General features: G+C 37.6%; 2 protein-coding genes across 2 annotated transcripts in view; one reads left to right on the top strand and one right to left on the bottom strand.

Moving 5' to 3' along the window:
• LOC113821676 (survival of motor neuron-related-splicing factor 30) overlaps positions 1-12,187 on the top strand; it is a 14,840-nt gene extending 2,653 nt beyond the window's left edge. The window contains exons 2-6 of the mRNA XM_027374189.2: positions 1,958-2,063; positions 2,215-2,335; positions 2,577-2,744; positions 3,011-3,146; positions 10,866-12,187. Coding sequence (XP_027229990.1) covers positions 1,958-2,063; positions 2,215-2,335; positions 2,577-2,744; positions 3,011-3,146; positions 10,866-11,012 — 678 coding nt within the window. The 3' untranslated portion in view covers positions 11,013-12,187. The remainder of the gene's footprint in view (positions 1-1,957; positions 2,064-2,214; positions 2,336-2,576; positions 2,745-3,010; positions 3,147-10,865) is intronic.
• Positions 12,188-17,168: 4,981 nt separating this feature from the next.
• Positions 17,169-18,486, bottom strand: LOC113821675 (putative uncharacterized protein DDB_G0271606; the record flags this gene model as incomplete). The annotated part of the gene is given in 1 exon segment (XM_070114538.1): positions 17,169-18,486. A coding segment is annotated over 1 exon segment (57 nt), but the record flags the coding sequence as incomplete, so codon positions are not given.
• Between the last annotated feature and the right edge of the window lie 1,514 nt (positions 18,487-20,000).

Here is a 20,000-nt window from a genome sequence, read left to right as displayed (position 1 = left end):
ATGAACTACTCAAGCTCTGCATTCAAGTTTTGGGGTATCTATTACAGGTCCCCCATTGCTGAAAATGTCTGGCATTGATATTTTCGGATAGTGCTAGCATCACTGCATCATTTAAAGTTGGTCCTCAGTTGTTACCCCATGAGCTGATGTAGCTTGATTTTTATGTTCTAGATTTTGGGCTCAGCCAAGGGTACCCCACCATTGAAAATGTTATTTGTCATTTTTATTTAATAAACTATGTCGTACTTGACATATTTTGCCATGACAAGTTTTTGTGTATTTTTTCATAAGCCTGTAGGCCACACTCACCAACTGACTGGCAGATGTCCATTTCCCTGTATGTCTAAGTAGACAGGTCCTTGCTGTAGGTTTCTAATTTTGTTACCTTCCCAGCTACCCTGACATCACTGTATCCTGGTCTATTTGTGGTATTATTTACTCATACTGCTTTATGATTTTTTTCATATTGCTATTAGATTGCACATTACAGATGAATTTGCAGTGCCAACAACCTTTCTCCTGCAGCTTTGTTCATTTATGATATTTCCCTGTTATTTGCTACTCAGCAGTACTTTTCCATGTCAAGACATTGCTGTCTCCTGTCCCCTGGCTGAATCTTTTTGGGGGGTACAGGATGTTCTTGTCACTTCCCCTTTGGCTAAATCTATTCATGACAAGACATCCTTGTCACCTGGATCCAAAGGTTTAATAGCACAAGAAAAAAAAAATCTCCAAAACTGTATGAAAGGGGAAATTAGGTGGGATGAAATATACATAATGATTGGCCCCCTTTTAGCTGAGTACCTGTGAAGCCATGAGCTAATAAAATTCTTAAAACAAAACTCCAGTTGACAGTACATTGGGTTAACATAGTGAATGTTAAGAAACAACCTCAACATTTTTATTTCAAATGTAAAGAGAAAAGCTGCTACATAATGCCAAGGCAATTCTTGGTAACTTTTTTTTTTCTTTTAACTTGGAAAAGCTAACTATACCTTGCCTTCTGTTGTGTAAGTTTAATAAACCTTGCTTATGTTTCTCCAAGTTATGCTTTGTATTATTTTTCAGAATCACAAATAGATCTTTACAGATAACAGCATTTTGCTTTTTGAGGATAACTGTCAAATATGTTTTGATTTTGTATAGTATAACTTCAGTGGTGAAGGCTATAATTTAATGTTAAGAAAATGATTATAATGGCTTTAAAACAGGGTTGTTTTCTAATAATTTTATTGGCTAGCTAATATCCAAAACCAATTGGCTTCATCTGTTTGGGTATATCTTTGTAGTGGTGTGTGTAGGTTTTGTGCTCTAAGGCCTTTAATTTTAAAATTTATGTCAACATTTGTTGGAAGGGTAATTCTCTAGAACTTATCTACTTCAGCTTTGGTGTCAGCGGACTCCTTTACATGTCTACCAACAAAAAATAGCTTGAAATTCAATTAATAAACAAGTTCAGTATGAATGTCAACTAAGACTGTAACTTGGGATTGAGCAGGAGAGGGATGTTTACCTCTGCCTTTGCTCATTAACATTTTGTGGTTTATCACATGATGAATATGTAGGCCTGTGCCTAGAATAAACCTTTCTTTTTTTTTTTACCACAAACCATGTGTTTTTGTGTTATCCCTACCCTCCTCCTCATTTAACAGGGTATGGGGACCTGTGGGTAATTGTTTAGGGAAGAGGTGCAGGTGGGACATACTTAATGATATATGCAATTCCTTTCTGGCTTCATAAGGAAAGAAAAAAGAAAAAGAAAAGAAAAGAAAAGAAAAAAAAAAGATCTGGATTTGCTTATGCAGCAAATGCCATGGCCTCTGGACTTTGGAAATGGACAACAGACATCCACCATTACAGGAATTATCTTGTAAAAGTACATTCAGTGCAGTGAAATGGTGCACATATTTTTTTCATACTCCTATAATATTCTAGAGAATATTTATTTGAATTCCAGGTTGAGGCAGCACTGACCTCAGACCCAAACAATGCTGAGCTGCTGAAACTCAAAGGAGACTTACAGGAAGTTATCACGCTCACCAGAAATCTAATTGATGCGCAAGGTAAGCGCATTTCCCACCTACTTTTGAACTGATTGTGCTTTTGGTTAAGTCTTTCTTAACAGTCATACACATTTTACCAGTACTAGATAGAAATTCTTGTACATGGTACTTTTCAAAAGTTTAGATATACAGGTTTATCTTCAACTTGCAGCCAACTCTGCAACAACAAATGCAGGGCAGAGTACAGAGGAACCTGTCACTACCTCAGGAGCTGTCAAAGCATGGAAGGTTGGGGATAAGTGCCTGGCTGTCTGGTCAGAAGACTCTCAGTGGTAAGTTTAGATATATTAATTACTCTAAAGGATAAAGGAAAATAATGTAAAAAGTAAAGAATTTAGGAAAAAGAAAATCATGGTTATATCAGTACTAGTGGTAGAAATGTTTTCCAGGATGCATTAACCATGTATCACCAGAAGTTGGATGAGAAATGAATATGAAAGGTATGCATCTATTATGGTTATACAGTTATTAATCTTATTTAGAAATGTTCATAGATGATTGTTTGTATTGCAGGTATGATGCAGTTATTGATGCCATAACAGATGATGGACTTGTAGCTGTAAGTTTCGAGGGTTATGGAAATTCAGATGTTACTAAGCTATCGTTACTGAAAGAGAGAATCCCAGGGGAGAGCAGAGGTCAACACAAGCCTGGTGCTTCGGCAGAACTAGATAAGAATAAGTATGAAGTCACATTGTTACATGTAACTGGTGATAATATAGTGAGGAGCAGCATTCATTTTTGATTATGAATATGTACTGTTTTGTGATAGTATCCTCGTGATTTTGAATTTGCTTTATTGATATTAACTTTCTAAATCTATTGGAATAATTTTTTTTTTTTTTTTCTTGTGGGTATTAGGGGAAATGTAGCATTCCTTCACTTTTGTACCCAATCTCCAAATATGAAATTCATTTACAACAAAAGACAAAATGCCATATTCACAGGAGAAAGCAGATGGAAGCCCAGCGCCAGCAGGCTAAAAAGAGGAAGCAGAAGAAACACGATCGTCAAAAAATGATAGAGGAGGCACACGAGGCAGACAAGGCCAAGTGGCAAGCATTTTCAACCAAAGTTAGAGGGGTAAGCCAAGGCTAATTTGTAAAAATATGTAAATGTAAATAAGGGTCATAAGCAAGAATTGCTCCATTGAAGGGTGTCAGGAAAAAATTGATTGGTTTTTGGGTATCCCACAGAATATTAGGCAAGAGTGGTCAATAGTAGTGTGTGATGGCAGGGTGACAAAAATTGAGTAGTCTAATAAGTTCTTTGTTTTTGTCTAAAATGAGTACTGCTATGTGTTAATACAGTAACTACACTAATTTCTTTTGGGCAATTTCACATCCATAATCTTAATTACAGCCCATGGTCATAAAACAAGTACAATGGTTTCTAGATTGATGTCAGGCCTGTAAGAATTTTCATTGAATGGAAGATACACTCTGAACTCTATTGAGTCCTTAGAAGATTTTTGTAGCTTAAGGGGACCATCTGGTTATTTTTCGGAAAAAAGTCACCCATCTTGCTGACATTGAATTAAATGCACTTCCAAAGATTTTCAGGGCCGCTAAATTTCCCCTGAATTTTTTAAGGCCCACCCGCTATTTTTAAGGTGGTAGCAGTGACTTAACAATTAGATGTGATAAAAAAAACTTTTTTTGGAGGCTTATAAAATTTTGCATATTATTAGACCAACCTGCATTTTTTTTTCTTTTTTTGATAATCTCAAAATTCTGAGAAGAGTTAAAAAAATACTAACAAAGATTTTTTTTCAAAATGATCCAGATCACCACCAAAATTTAATGGAATATAAAGTAGGCCGAGACACACCTCAGGCAAAAATTTCGTTAACCCACTAGCGGCGGTACATTTTCAAGCCAAAAATGATTTCTGGGTGGCTTCAAAATTGGTGTGTGGGCCAGTCTAGGAACCTGCCTGTGAGCTGCCCACATGGTGTCAATATCAGAGCGCAAGATCTGATCTAGTGTCACACCGGCGGGACGCCCAGTAATGTTTATTTTTCCGGGTGTCTCACATGTGTGACACCCGGCGCAAATGGGTTAAAATCTGTCTATAACTTTTTGAATTTGGAAAAGAAAAAAAATCCTGGATCAGAATCATAATCCAGATCACCATGTAAGTGTCATGGCGCCTAAATTAGGCTAAAACTCACCTTTGGTAAAAATGTCATTAAAATCTGTTTGAATTATCTTGCAAACAATACAAACAAACAAACGTAGGTACCAATATACATAAACATAAGGTCATGGAATACAAGGAAATGATCTGTATATTCTTATATATCTTACATACTTTGTTTTATACTGCCCTGTACTTGTATATCTGTATTTCATGGGAGTGTTGGTGTGAAAGGTGGGTGATTCATCTCATAGGGTTATAAGGCCTGGGACCCTCACTTCAATAAGACATCCACACAGCCCCTTCTGTTGCATCGCACCCTCCGAGTGTGATATTCACTGGTATGGAAAATGTTTATATTTCTGACCATTAATATGTTGTGAAATCCAATTTGGGTAACTATAAAGGGAAATAAAAGATGATTATATCATTGACAACTATGTCTTATACTAAGTCATTATCAATAATGTTAAAAAAAGTAATATTTCTGCACTCTACACTTTTGTGCTTAGCATATACATTTTCAGTCCAAAATGAACATAATATGGCTTATTTTTTATCTATTTGATGATGCAATAAAGATTTACAATATATTCTTTTATGGTGTTCAAAAAGTCGCCTACTTAAAATATTCACAGAAAACCATACCAATACCTTGTTTGTTATTATCATGGGAGGGATTAGGAAAGACTGAGGACCAATATAGGGGATCACCCCTACCTTGGGCCTCAGCCCTCGCCTTAACTAATTTTGCTTGGTCTTTTCTTCTCTCCTTTCCTCTTCCATATCTTCTTCATCCTCTTATTCTATCCCATTCCTAAGGTGTGAGAGCTGTGCTGAAACGATGAAAGGCTGGCCTTGTGTCAGTCAAGAATGGCCTGTGGGAGCCATGGGCATGGTATTCCCTTAATTAATTGCCTAGTCTGTAAATTAACCCACTTACGATAGGTGTCCCACATATGAGACACCCGCTAGTGTGACGCTGTATCGGGGCTCGCGGACAGAGTCCGGGCCAGTCCCGCGTGCAGATTTTGTAGCCACCCGGAAAGTTTTATTTTCGGCTTCAAAATATACCCGCGGTAATGGGTTAATTGCCTATCCTGTATCCCATATGGGGATATTGAGGGGTAGAATGTTTCTTTTCCCCATTTTATTCAGACTCACCATGGTCAATTATGAAGATTCTTTACCCTTAGTAGGGGCATTAAGGCTTGCCCCTTCACCAACTAGCCTATCTGATTTTGATTTTGATGGTTTTCAGACCCCTGCCCCTCCTTTGACCACTGATACTAATTCCCCCTCTTCGACACTTATGAACAACTCTAAACATTTCCAAACACCCACCTAGGTTATTACTCAACCTCCAGAGAGCATCCCTTTCCTCTCTTCCAACATTCTCCTCTCCATCTCCTACTGCACAGTCCTCTTCATTGTCTACCCCCTCTTCCCTTATTACTATTCATCTTTATTATCCCCCCCCCACACACACACACACAAAACTACTCCAGTCAACACCGCCCCATCTTGCTCTCGCCCTCGTCCTTCTACTGCCTCTACCTCTGCAAACTCTCTTTGGCCCAGTCAGGTGGGATGAATTCTTTGTGATTCCTCCCACAGCCTCCTATTCTGAGAATACCCTTTTCTTTCAAAAGTGCCACCAGAAACAAGTAGGCAAGGTTACCTTTCGCAGTTGCTCTGATCATTCACACCTTGTCACAGTTACATTTGAATCCCAAGCTTGTGCACTGACCTTACTGTCAAACCCTTTCCTGCTGAACCTCACCCCTCTCTTAATACTTGTACTGGAACTGTTTCTATCCCAAAAAAATGCTTGTTGTATCTACAACAAGGTCTGGTCAGACTGTGAAAATTAGCTACTTACTTGCCTTGTTACACTATTTCTTCCATGAGCCAGTGTAAGTCCCATGTCAGTATTATCTTCAGTAGACATGACCTCCTCTGTAAAGTTTATATTGGTGGATTGTCCTACCCTGTCAGACCATATTGACCCCTTCCTCGTCAATGTTAGAAATGTTGGTGTTTTGGCCACCCAGCCAAACATTGTTGCTCCACAGCCCGCTGCCCTCTGTGTGCCCAACCTGGTCACGACCGTTCAAATTGCCCTGGTTAATCACGTACATGTCCTAAATGTGGAGACTCCCAAAATGTATTTTATAGGACCTGACCTACCTATAAGCTTGAATGTGAGGTAGCAGTCCTCAGATATAAACTAGGCCTCACTTTACGTGAGGCCAGACAAGAAACTCGGCAACAAGATTGTTCTATTCAGATCAGAATGGTTGTAATATTTTTTTTTGATTTTGATACAATTTTTCAAAATGATCAATGTACACCGAGAAACGCATCAGTTCAGTGTGATCCTACCACAACATACGTAAGATTTTGAGAAATTAGTATGTACAAGGAATTTCCACAATACTTTGGTATACAGGTAGATGATAGAGGATTTTGTTATAGGAAAACTATTCGTATATCTTCTTTTGTTAGTACGAAAATATAAATGAAAAGATAAAAAAAAAAACATGAAATGCTGATATCTTGAAACACAACCTTTGTAGTCTTCAAAAGCTGTGGCACGGAGCTTGTGCTCTGATTCCGTTGCAGGCAGATTCCGGGCCAGCCCTGCACTCCGATTTTGAAGCCAGCTTAAAACTTTTATTTTGGGCTTCAAAATATGCCATTGCTAGGAGGGTTAAGTGGTGAAAGATAAAAAGGAAAGGAAAGAAAAAAAAATCAGCAAGAAAAAGAAATAGTCATTATGATAAAGATGTTCAGGAAACACCTTTACCTGAGAGAAAGAATTTGTGTGGATGATTTTCTCTAGGTGACTTGCTACCCATAGGTGGCCCAAAAGCTGAGCACTAGGCTCACTGAAGGTGACCGTCTGGTGTTTTTTTATTTATTTATTTATTTTTCTTGCTGATTTTGATGAAACTTGCACCCATCATGCAGACCTTAGCCTGATTTCTGTGGTTGATTTTTTTTCGAGTTATAGTCAAAAAATGAAAAGAACACCAAGTTCCCATTTTGAAAATTAACAGAAGCAAAAACTATCAAATCCAGAAAAAATTACACATGCATCCTTTGTGATTATTGAATAAATTCATCCTAAATCTAGTGCTTGTTTGAAACACTTTTTTTCAATTTTGACTTTTTTTTTTTTCCTTGTGAATAATTGATGTAACGGACTTTTAGTAGAAAAAGAAAAAGTGATATATATATATATATATATATATATATATATATATATATATATATATATATATATATATGTATGTATTTTTTTATATATGTTATTTTTACAAGAAGCACAGGAAAAAATTGCAAAAACAAAATGGAACAAGTATTAGATTTATTATTCAGCAATGAAATGAGCCATAAAACATTTATTTCAGGCTAAAATTGCGTTTATTACAGCTTTTGTGGCTACAAAGGTAGTGTCAAGATATCGGTAATTTGTTTTTTGTATTAACTTTTTTGGCATTAACAAAATTAGATTTAAGAATGATCTTCCCATTACATAATCCTCTATCATTTACCTGCTTTCTGGAGTATTGCAGAAATTCCTAGCAAGTAATAGTATCTCACTCAGCAACATTTGTTATAGTAGGATCACACTAATTTGGGGTGTTTGTAGTGTAGCCGACCCCTGCAACCTGCAATGCGGCATACTTCCCCCATGTTGGATCCAGGTCCACAGCCGTGTCCTCAGACACCTCACCATCGGCCGCCTCTCGATGACTAATACCAAGACCTGATTGGTTGAGACCAGACACCTCATGGCTCGCCCATTGGACCGCAGGCTCCCCTCGTTCCCAGGTGGCTGGCACAGCTCAGCCCCACTTAAGCTCTGGCACCCGGGCTGAGTTCAGCACTCACGATCCTCCACCTGAGCAAGACACAGCAAGCAGCAACCAGGCTTACCTAGGCCTTAGCCGTTGGGGGAGCAGCCCCGACTCTCCCCGTCGATCTCCAGCACCCCAGCCAAACCTGCGGGCACTCACACCCACACCCAAAAGCTCCTTAAAGAGATGATTGACACCAGTCTATGGCGGATGCAGATCCATTGCCATACTGGTGACTTTCCGGAGTGACACAATACCCAGCCTTCTGGAGTATCACGGCTATCGCTTGCTCACTTAGCTCCCTCACTGGAATGGGAGTACCTGTGGCCGACCCCCACAACCTGCAGCACGGCATACTTCCCCCAGGTTAGGTCCAGGTCCACAGCCGCATCCTCAAGCACCTCACCATCGGCTGCCTCTCGATGACTAATGCTGAGACCTGATTGGTTGAGACCGGACACCTCACGGCTCACCCATTGGACCGCAGGCTCCCCTCGTTCCCTGGTGGCTGGCACAGCTCAGCCCCACCTGGGCCGAGTTCAGCACTCACAATCCTCCACCTGAGCAAGACACAGTAAGCAGCAACCAGGCTTACCTAGGCCTTAGCCTAGGTAAGCCTGCGGGCACTCACACCCACCTGCGGGCACTCACATCCACACCCAAAAGCTCCTTAAAGAAATGAGTGACACCAGTCTATGGTGGATGCAGATCCATTGCCATAGGCCTACATTGACGATTTTCAGAAATTTCTCTAAAAGCTCCTCAAAATAACACAGGTATTCTGATTTAATTTTCAGACCAAAAAGCCTTTTATCTAGTGTTTGTATGAAGCACTTCTTTTGATTATGACTTAGTTTTTAGTTTGCGAATATTTTGCATAGACAACTTTTAGATATTTATGTCACTTTTAAAGAAGCACAAGCATTAGATTTACCATTCAGCTATGAAATGAGCTAGAAAACGTTTATTTCAGAGTAAATTGCATGTGCTACAGTTTTTGAAGACTACAAAGGGTCACACTGGAGTTGGGGTGTTTCTTGGCATACAGTGACCATGTAATTTCTTTTCTAAAAGAACCCCCCCCCCCCAAAAAAAAAAAAAAAAAGCCATTCTGATTTCATATCTGAATAGAACAATCTTTCATATATTGCATGGTGGATGTACGTTATTTGAATTTAACCTACTATTTTTTTTGTGAATATTAACGTAGGCGACTTTTTGAAAACCATAAAAGGGACGATTTTTTATGTCACTTTTACAAGAAGCACATGAAAATACTGTATATCATTATTGTATCATGCCATAGATCTACAGAAATATTGCGATTTTTTCCTCTTTATTTTTTTACATTATTGGTAACAAATCGTATATGAAATAGTTATATATGATATAATTATCTAGTATTGCCTCTTATTGTTGCTCTAAAGGGGTTTACAACATACAATGAGGGTCTGAAATATGATCGTTCTCCATGCTAGCAAATATCACACTTGTAGACCAGGATGCAACAGAAGGGGAGTGTGCATGTGTTTTTGAGGCAACAGTCCCACCAGGCCTTGTAACAACAGGATGAAACACACCAACACTCCAGTGAAATACAGATATACAAGTACAGGGCGGTGTAAAACTATATATATATGATATATGAGTGGGGAAGGGGGGTTGCATGTTCAAAACATTTTGCTCAAGGATGAAACTGACAAAATATGATTAAAACAGAATAAAAAGAAAATACTCCATATGAATGGCATATCATTTTTATGTATTTGTATACAAAAATGTGTTATTGTTTTTCAAACACGTGCCAGATTTTTTTTAGAGTATTCCGTAAAAATGAAGGTAGGTCTTAAATTACATGTAATTTTATAAGCTTCCAAGAAATAATCTCATTTTCTTTTAAATCTAATTGTTAGGTCACAATTGCCAATTTTCTACGATAAGGTGAAATATCATATTTCGGTGGATATCAAAAGTGGCTGTTACCACCTGAAAAATAGTGGGTGGGCCTTGAAATTTACAGGGGAGATTCAGAGGCCCTGAACCTCCTTGAAAATGCATTTAGATGAAATTCAGCAAGATGGGTGATTTTTTGCTGAAAAATGACCAGATGGTCTTTTAGACCTAGCCCACAAGAACACTTGTGTGCATTAAAGACTCTTGTCTCACCTTTACAATGTTATTAAATCTTTTTCTGCTTAAGCATTTTTTGCTTTTTTCCAAAGTCTATATTTGTCATTTGATATACTGTATAAAGATAGTAGTAGACTGTTTCCTATGTAGACTCCGTTTCTTTTCTCTAGGTAGGCTATTGCTGTGTGTAGTAACAATAAATAACATTTTTTTTTTTTTTTTTTTTTTTTATTATAATATTCAATTTTCTGTAATACATCCTGCACTGTTGGTCATAGCTGGCAGGAATAGGATCCTGAGCATGGAAATAGTGTCCTTCTTGGAGTAAGCACTCTTCCAGTCATTACTCACTGATGGTACATTCCATACTCATTTACTGATGGAAATAATGCGAGCCCCTTCCTAAATGCCTTCCGAGTCCAATCACCCCTAAGAGCCTTGTGCACTTGTGGCAAGTCATTATTATTACCCAGGCCTTCAACCAAATTTCCACTCACCCCAGCCTTCAGTCAGTTTTTTTCTTGGCATATTCAACCAATTTTTTTTTTTTTTCTTGTCACCTGGATTGATTGGGTTGATGTTGAAATTAGACCAGACTCTTGTTTATGACATCATAGGCACAGTAGGAAATAATACAATTTTGCTATTCAGTGATATTTATTTCCAGACAAAAAAATTGAAGGGAGTCACCAAAAAGTCGATTTTTGCCACTCCGGATGCAGCAAATGGAAGAGTTGGCATTGGCACATGTGGCATTGGCGGCAAGCCCATGACGGAATACACTCATGCAGAAAAGTGGCGGAAAGGGACATAGTGACTGAACGGCCCACAAGAAGCTAGGATTGCGTAAGCTAAGAAGTGAATATATATTAAGGAATATTATTTATAGTGACAGTGGACAGTGATGAACCATGTGCAGGCCATTGTATGTGGCACATTGTAGTGAATGATTTTAATACATATTGTGGTGATGTGACATGGAATATTATCAGACTGCTACAGCTTGTTTTCAAGCTTACCATGTTCAGTGATGGAAAATTTGTGTAAATTATTTTCTCTCAAAATTAAAGAAAATAGAACTTTTGGAGTTGCATTTTTTAATTTAGCTTGCATAAAGAGAGAGAGAGAGAGAGAAAAAAAAACATGGCTATTAAACTCTGTGCAAACGATTGTGTGTCACTTGAAAAGAACTGTATTAATTCTTCTTTGGCATGATAAGTGATAATGGTGATTCAGATAACGTTGAAAGTAGAAAATTTCATCAGAAAATCATATCCAATGCAACATGGTATATGTACATCAATTTTGGTCATTATCTTTTCATTACTCTCTTTGAGAGTCCTAGTACACCCATTAGAATTCTTTTGAGAGACCCTCGTCTTATTGTAATGCTAAAGAAGGAAGCCATCCCATGTAGCATGTCCTCTTAATGAACTTGGAACCCTTGAATTCTTTTTTGTTTTTTTGTCACAATTAGACTCAGGTTTTTCAGTCTTGTGTCCCTGGAGGGTGAGCGTGACTCTTACTTTGTCAGTAGAGGTGTTTTCCTTGTATACCCACAGGAAATTAATTGTGGGCTTTTATTTTTTAATACTATAATTATCATTATTTATTGTCATCATTATTTTTAATGAGTTTATGGTTGAATGTGTTTTGTATTTGTAAAACAACCAATCAGATTTCAGCAAAGGTGAGATTCAAAATGTTTAGAGTGTGCTTTACTGTGGATTGTGAATGTTTAAATAGAAAAAAGTATAATATTTCCATTGAATGATACTCCTTTTCAAGGAAAGCTGTCCCATTAAAATAAATAAATAATCAGATTTAAATTACTGTCTCCCAAAATAGATAATGTTAAAAAGAAAACAATAGATGTGTAAGTCATGTGATGCAATATATTTTTATGTTTATAATGTCCTCCAATTTATATTGACATAGGTTTGAATACTGGCAATCATGAATAATCTTGAATAAATGTATGAAGCTAAAGTTTTGTTTTAAATAAAGTCTGAATAATTGTAATGATACTTGGGCTAATAGTTAATGATTAAAACAAATAAATGCACTAGATATCAAGGTCATATACCACTGGTAAAATATAGTGGTGAAAAAAGTTAGGAGCAAGTTAATGATTAAGGTAAACTTAAAGGTTGAACAGTACTAGAGGGTATTAGGTATTGAAAAGGGTAGGGAGAAGGGAGCTGATGGGGTATAATGTAAGGTAAAGGTTTGAAAGGGAAGGAGTCAAGGTACTAGGGCAATTAGATCAAATGGAAGCTATTTATGTTAAGAGATATTGAGGTTTGGAGTCAGTGAAAATTGTTAAGGACGAGGGAGGAAGGGAAGGTTTGCATTCTAAAGTGAATGGGATTACATACAATTCTTTTGTAGTGACACTGGATTCAGGTGGAAGTGGCAAGTTGAAAGTATGGGAAGTAAAGATTACAACAAAATCAGTCCTAGAGGGATTTGGAACAATTTGTATAAATGTGAGCACTGGAGGGGTGGGGTCTAATTTTGGAGTATCAGAAAAAAGAGCAGATATGGGAGATAGGTACACCCCAATGTGGGATTTTAAAGGTAGAAAAAGGTTGGGTTCAGAGGTGAGGAAAGGGTAAATGGAAGAGAAGTGCATCTATACAGACAAAGAAAGGAGAAGGTAGGTATGGAGAAGAGGTAAAGGTAGGAAGAAGGGATTGGGGAGAGTTAGTTTAGGGAGAGAAAATTGATGAAAATGTACATAGCTCCTGAAAGAGAGAAAGGCAAGGTAGGCCTGAGTCAACGTATGGGCTCTCAACAGGAGAGGAGTGAAAGGTGCCCAGGTCTAAATGTAGACCATAATGATGGATAGTATCAAGGTAAGAAGAGAGGTAGAGGTAGAGGCAGAGGCAGAGTAACAGATATGGCAGCCATAGTCAAGTGAGGAGAGGATCAGTTGAATATGAAGATGGAGTTTTGTGGTCTAAACCCCAGGATATATGAGAGTCTGTAGGAGCAAAGATGATGGCAGGTTTTCTCTTAGATATAGAAGATGTGGTCCCACCTGGAAAGTTTGGAGTCAAAAATGAATCCAAGGAATTTGTTAGGGAAGTAGGGGGGGAGTATCATATAAAGAGAAGCTAGAAGGAATAATATAGTGCTAAGTACATTCCATGTGAGAGACCTTCAAATTGTGGAAATTATGAAGTTGAAGAGGCAAATTTAACTTGGTATGCTTGGAAAGGAATGATTTAATGAATACACACCACTCCTCGTGTGCTGTCAACTTGACCCATTCTGAATCGTCTACTCAGGTTATAACTCAAAAGACACCCCATCCTGATTCCCAGTATCCTCCACATCTCATTTAGTGTCTGGTGCAATGGGCAAGGTGAGGATTAGGAACCAGACATAGGGGGAGGATTTGTGGATAATCGAGTATCTGCATTTAGAATGAAAACAGATTTGACTAGGATTTGGAAATGGAAATGGAAATGGAAAAAGGATTTGACTATTTGATAGGGGAAGTAGTACTGGGGATGTAGAGACAACTGGGGTAGAGAGGAGAGGTGATATGTATTGGAATAGGAAGGGATAAAAAACTTTTTCAGTGTTCTTCATATCTGGCCTCTCATAGTAAGGCCAAGTTTGTATCTAAGAAATGTACAAGAGTCAAAACTTGTTAGCAAGGGAGCCCCTATAAAATGTATTTTGGGAGCCACTTCATTGGGACATATAAATGATTGTGCATGGCAGTTTGAATAGTCATGACCTGGTTGGGCATATAGAGGGCAGCAGGTTGTGGAGCGACAGTGCTTTATATAGTGCTCAAAATGCCAACATTTCTGATATTGATGGGGTAGGGGTTTATATGGTCTGACAAGGCAAGGTTCTCCTCCTATAGAGACCTTATGGGAAGGTCATGTCTGTTGAAGGTAATCTTGGCGATACTGAAGTGGGACTCACTACAGCCTCTGGTTGGAATAGTGCTATCCCCTCAATCCCCTGCCTGTTAATGCTGTAGGGGAGCTTAGGAGATGGAGACTGAGACTCAATGTTATGGATCACCCCTTACCTTTGGACCTCAGCCATCGCCTCAACTAATTTTGCATGATCTCTATTTTTATCCCCCTTTTCTGTCCACATCTTAAAATTGGTTTTGTTAGCTGGTTTTGTGTCAGTCATGAACGGCCTTTGTACTCTGTTTGCTATTTCTTCTTTGCCCTTTTCAGTACCATACTAACCTACATTGCTCCACAACCTTTGACATATAACATATTTTGTCTTAATCGTTAACTCATGTTTAACCTTTTGGCCACAAGACTCTCATAATACTCTATGATCCTGCCTTACCCGGGGCTTTGCCCCAAGCCTCACCTTATTGCTATTTTTTTGTGTGTGCTACTACTGACCCCAGATGTTGACATGGCAGAAAATTTTCAGTAAATGAAAATAGTGTTGCACAGTACTGCTACTGCTTTGTTAACAACAAGGCAGGCAAGTAGGTTGTCTTTACAGTCTGACCAATCCTTATCATAGACAGGGGAATCAGCTGGGGAGATGGAAGAAATTCCAGTATAAGTATTACAGGAAGAGAGGTTGGGCAAAAATAGATTTATAAGTGAGGTTAAAAAGGATAGATAGTGCATCGGCTTGGGACTCGGATGTAACCGTGACAAGGTGTGAGTGGTCGGAACAGCTGTGAAAAGAAACTTTGCTTACTTGATTTGGAGGTATTGTTAGCATAAGGCACTGTTGAGAGATTCACAAAAAATTGATCCCACTTGGCAGGGCTAAACAGAGTACTTAAAAGGTTTGTAGAGGTTGGTATTATAGAGGGGCAAGACAGGAGGGAGAGGGAGTGGTATGGAGTGAGATAATTCTCTGGGGAGAGCGCTGAAGTTGAAGAGTTTAAGGTGAAGAGTCGTCGGTACGGGTCACAAATTACAATTTTTTCAAACTTTGTGTGTGGAAACATGAGCATGTGACGCACCCCAGGTGCCGGTTGCCAGATGCATAACGCGCTCCTTTCCGCGGTTTAAATGTCTGGAGTATTTAAATGCCCTCATGCTGCCACACCCCTTTTTGCTTCATGCTTTGTTTTTCTTGTATTTTCAGTGTTTTTTGGCCTTTTTTTGCAAATTTCTTTGGTATGATACTACTGTACGATAGTTTAGGCTACGTTCAGTAGGCAGGCAGCAGCAGCAAGGACGGGAGAACAGTGCGATTGATAAAGTTGTCCGGAGTACACGTTTTGTTTTCAACCTGTTGAAAACCTGGCAATATGTCATTTATATATAAGAAATGTGTAATATATGGTTTATGATGTAGTATATGTAAATGACAGGGAACCTGGAGCCTTGACATCTGAAAGTATACTTTTCAGAGAACACTCCCATCTAACCTAACCTAACCTAACCTTTACATAAAGATGACCTAAAATTACCTGAACAAGGCCTGACCCTCTACCACAGGACTCATATTAAAGGCTAAGGAATTGTCTAATTAGATATTCACATTTGGTAATCATTGGTATGACCTTTATGGTGTAATGAAGATGAATGACGAAAACTGATATTTTCTCAAAATCATATTTTCACACATGATAGTAAGGTTAACTTTGTATGTAATTACGCGATTTTAACAATTCTTGTTGCAAAATGATCGTCCAGTTTGTATCTACTAACTGTAGCTAAGTCACACATTATTTCCTCCAAATACATTTTTTACTGAAAAAATTAATGATGAATTTTTGGACACACGGACACACACACAAAAGCGCTTTTTGGCAAGGTAACTGAAACATTGTCGTTTCAGATAGATTTACATAAATGCTACAATTGGTACTCCTATTTGTTGACTAACTCTAGTCAGAAGGAAACTGCAGTACTATTTGCTATAAGGAAACTATTACATAATTTGCGAATTCTATCATCTTGTACTTTTTTTTTTTTTTTTTAATGCAAACATTTATGCAGCTTTTTAAAGTAAAATTTCTTGTGCTCAAGCATCACATATCCATGCACATTGTGTAAAATAATTAATGGCCTAGCTAAAAAACTAAAGCAAGGAGGACCGGAAAACGAATTTCGTGATCATACCAATGACTCTTCCCCTTAATATGGGAGGAGGAGGTAGAAAATGAAGATGATTGTTCAGATGGGGTGAAGAATATTGGGAATAAGGAAGGAGTGGCTTTTGAAGGTAGATGATTTGGGATAGGTTAAGTTGACATCAAGTATTGAGGAAGGGGGTGAGTAGTAGTGGTTGAAGCCGTGATCAAAGGAGAGTCAGGGATCACTGAATCAGAGGAGTTAGATTCAGGGAAGCTAGCTGATAAAGGGGCAAGCCTCAGTGCCCCTAATAAGAGTACAAAATCTCCATTACTGGTCCTGGTAAGATTCATATAGGAGATAAAAAGTCCATCCCTCCGGGTCCCCATGAGGGATAAGAGCTGGATAATTAACCAAAGGAATACTGTGCCCATGGCTCCCTGTAACCATTCATGACTGGCACAAAATGTCTTTCATCCTTTCAATACCTGGAGAAGAGCTGGGAAAGATAGGAAAAATGAAAGGGGAATAAGAAAAGACCATGCAAAATTAGTTGAGTTCAGGTCTGAGGCCCAGGGTAGGGGAGATCCTCAAGCATTGGGCTTGGTCTTGGTCTAGACATGTAAAATTTTGTAAGAGCTTTGTGAACCTTATGAAGATTAATTTAATACTCTGCTGATGGGGGGCATAGCTATAGTTGTCATGGAAAGCCTACCCTTCATGATGAGCATGTTTATATGCGTCATGACTCACTCTAATTAGTGAGTGGGAAGGGCTGGCTGTACACAACGAACGCCCAGGCGATAAGATTTGACAGTTAACAGTAGTCCCGGAAATTATGCCACACGGAAAATTCTGGCATCGTCAGTGTAGGGTTAAGCAAAATATTTTTTATTAACACCAAGTCAAAGGTTGGAATAGATAATGAGAAATAAACATTTTGAACTGCATTATTATTTTATTATTAATATTTTTATAAATGGGTTTGGTAAAGCAAATCCTATTGCAACATATTTTGTTAAATGATGTGAAACTATAGACCTACCTTTTATACAACTTTTTAAAGTCAGGTATATGTATATAGTTTATTATAACTAAGATTTTTAATGAAATGGGAAAATGAAAAAAGTCTACATGTATATGAATAAAGTAAATTTATTTTCAAAAGGAAAGGAAGTCAGAAAAATATGAATCTTATGCAAGCTAAAAATACTTGTAACTTTTATCAAAAGTACAAACTGGCACTGCCATTGCTATACAGTGAATATGTAAACAGAGTACAATATGTACTTATACATAACAATAGTTCTTTAGAATACCTAAAGCAATCCTTCAATAAAAAATATTCATATACACAACTGTGACCTTAGTCACATACTTTTTACACATTATAAAGATATTCCTTTTTCCTGGCATCTTATCATTTGCACAATATCAACATTTTAAAATATCAACAATTTCCTCTGTTAAGACACTTATAGATAATGTTTATAAACTGGTGTGTCTTTGTGTATGTGTGCAAAATTGTGTAATTGTGTGTGTATGGGTGCATGTATAGGTGTGTAATCGTGTGAGTATGTGTGCGTGAGTGTCTGTATGGGTGTGTAATTGTGTGTTCGTGTGTGTGTATGGGTGTGTAATTGTGTGTTCGTGTGTGTGTATGGGTGTGTAATTGTGTGTGTATGGGTGCATGTATAGGTGTGTAATCGTGTGAGTATGTGTACGTGTCTGTATGGTTGTGTAATTGTGTGTGTACGTGTGTGTATGTATATGTATGAGTGTGTGTATGTGTGTACATGCATATATTTATATATGTGTGTGTGCACGCATGTGTGCAGGTTCTGTGCATTTGACAACACACAAAGTATTGATATAATTTTAAAAAGTAGTATACAAAAAAATATGGATCTTTATCAAATCTGTTAATATGAATACCTGCTGTAACAGTAGATACTTTTTAAAAGGAAAATAAAAATAAAAAGAAGGAAAGAAAGAAAAAGAAGGAAAAAAAGAGAAAAGAAAGAACATTCAGAAGCAAAGTGCTTTGCCAAGTGCATCAAATGATCAATGATCATTCCCTCTAATGTCATACCCTTAATTAAAAAGTACTTTAAGAAAATATTTGCCTGCAACTAGGAAATCCTTTCTCTAACTGTACCAGCAGTGACACATAACCTGTAGGTTCCACCAATACTTATCCTAAACTTGCACATTGCAGCAGCATTCTTTTGAGTGTCGTTCCCAATCTATACTCTGAAAATACACAACAACATAAGAATTATCTAGTCAAAAGATATACAAACAAGGTAATGTATGTGGAATAAGTGCGCACACATGCATCCTATAAAAATATAGCACACACACACACACACACATATATATATATATATATATATCACATGATTACATTAAGTCAAGAAACGTGAAAAATTGGAGTATAATATAAACTCATCTTACAGATATGTAAGAGGCTTATAAAACGATAGCAAAATATGATAAACAAACCTACTTAACCCATTGCAACCTGGTAAATTAACTACCCACTAGGTTTGTTTTATGAACTCTTGTTTCTATATAGATGGCTCCAAAAGTGCTCAGCCACCTAGGAGTGAGTCAGTAGGCTCATGTGATCTCACCTAATTTCTCCATTTCCTGAACTTTCAAGATTTATTTATTATTCCTTTTGTATTTCATTCTATTAACAGTGATACTGTTGTTACTATTATTTATGATTATTACGAAGTTAATAAAATACAAATATCTATTATTAAAAGTCAACAAAATGAGATAGAAGGAGCCATTTGTGTAAATAAAATTACTTAACTAAAAATACAGAGACCATGGCATACACATACAAGCCATCCCTAGTGGCAATGGGTAAAGAGATCTTCAAACTGAATGAGACAGTAACAGTAAAGGAATACAAACTCTGAAACCACCCAACAGGTGGGGAGATATGTTAGGATAATTAATATAAAATTAAGACCTGGTAGCTAAACTTATTAGTGTGTTAGAACCCTCAAGGGTGGGATAAGTTTGATAAATTTTCCATATTTGTTTTCCCCCTTTTTTCTTTGTATCCCTTTCTAGTATGGTGTCTAGCATTTATTTGTTTAAAACATTAAACATTAGTATGCATAGTAACCCAATGCCTAAAACACCAAAAAAGATGTGTCTAAACATGGCACATACCTGGCCTCAAGTAGTTTATGGCCAAAATTCCTGCAAAGGTATGTGGCTATGAAGGTGCAAAGCATGCATGGTAGGAGTGAGATATCATTGTGTGTCCTATGTGATAGCCATTCTTAATATGACATGACATACATGTCACTAGGAGCAAATGTGTGAATACTGCATATTGTCTCAGGTGCATACAGTTGCCTGCACTGGTACACAGTTTTCAGTTATGTAATAAAACATTTTATGTTAATACGCAAGGTTACTGTGCTCATTCATATGTGACACACACACAAACTGGTAATGAGCAAAAAAATATTCAACTATTGTTTGATGATTGAAAAAACAACTGCTCATTTGTAAAGGGGAAGGGGAGGTGCACTCATTAAGCCACAAATTCACTTTGTAGGCCAAATTAGTATTTCAAATGAGAGAGAGAAGAAGTAACTCTCTACTCAAAAAAAGAGAAGCAAGTGAGAAGAGCCTAAATGACAACAGAGCAGAGAAGGAAGACTACAAAAAACACAAATCAACAGGTATGTCAAGCCATAAAAAATTACAGGGAAAGCATCATCCCATAATCTATTATGTAA

This window comes from Penaeus vannamei, chromosome 36 (genome assembly GCF_042767895.1).
Source record: "Penaeus vannamei isolate JL-2024 chromosome 36, ASM4276789v1, whole genome shotgun sequence".
NCBI classification, from domain to species: domain Eukaryota; kingdom Metazoa; phylum Arthropoda; class Malacostraca; order Decapoda; family Penaeidae; genus Penaeus; species Penaeus vannamei.
The sequence above is the reverse complement of the archived record's forward strand: the minus strand, read 5'-3'. Positions and strand labels throughout refer to the sequence as shown.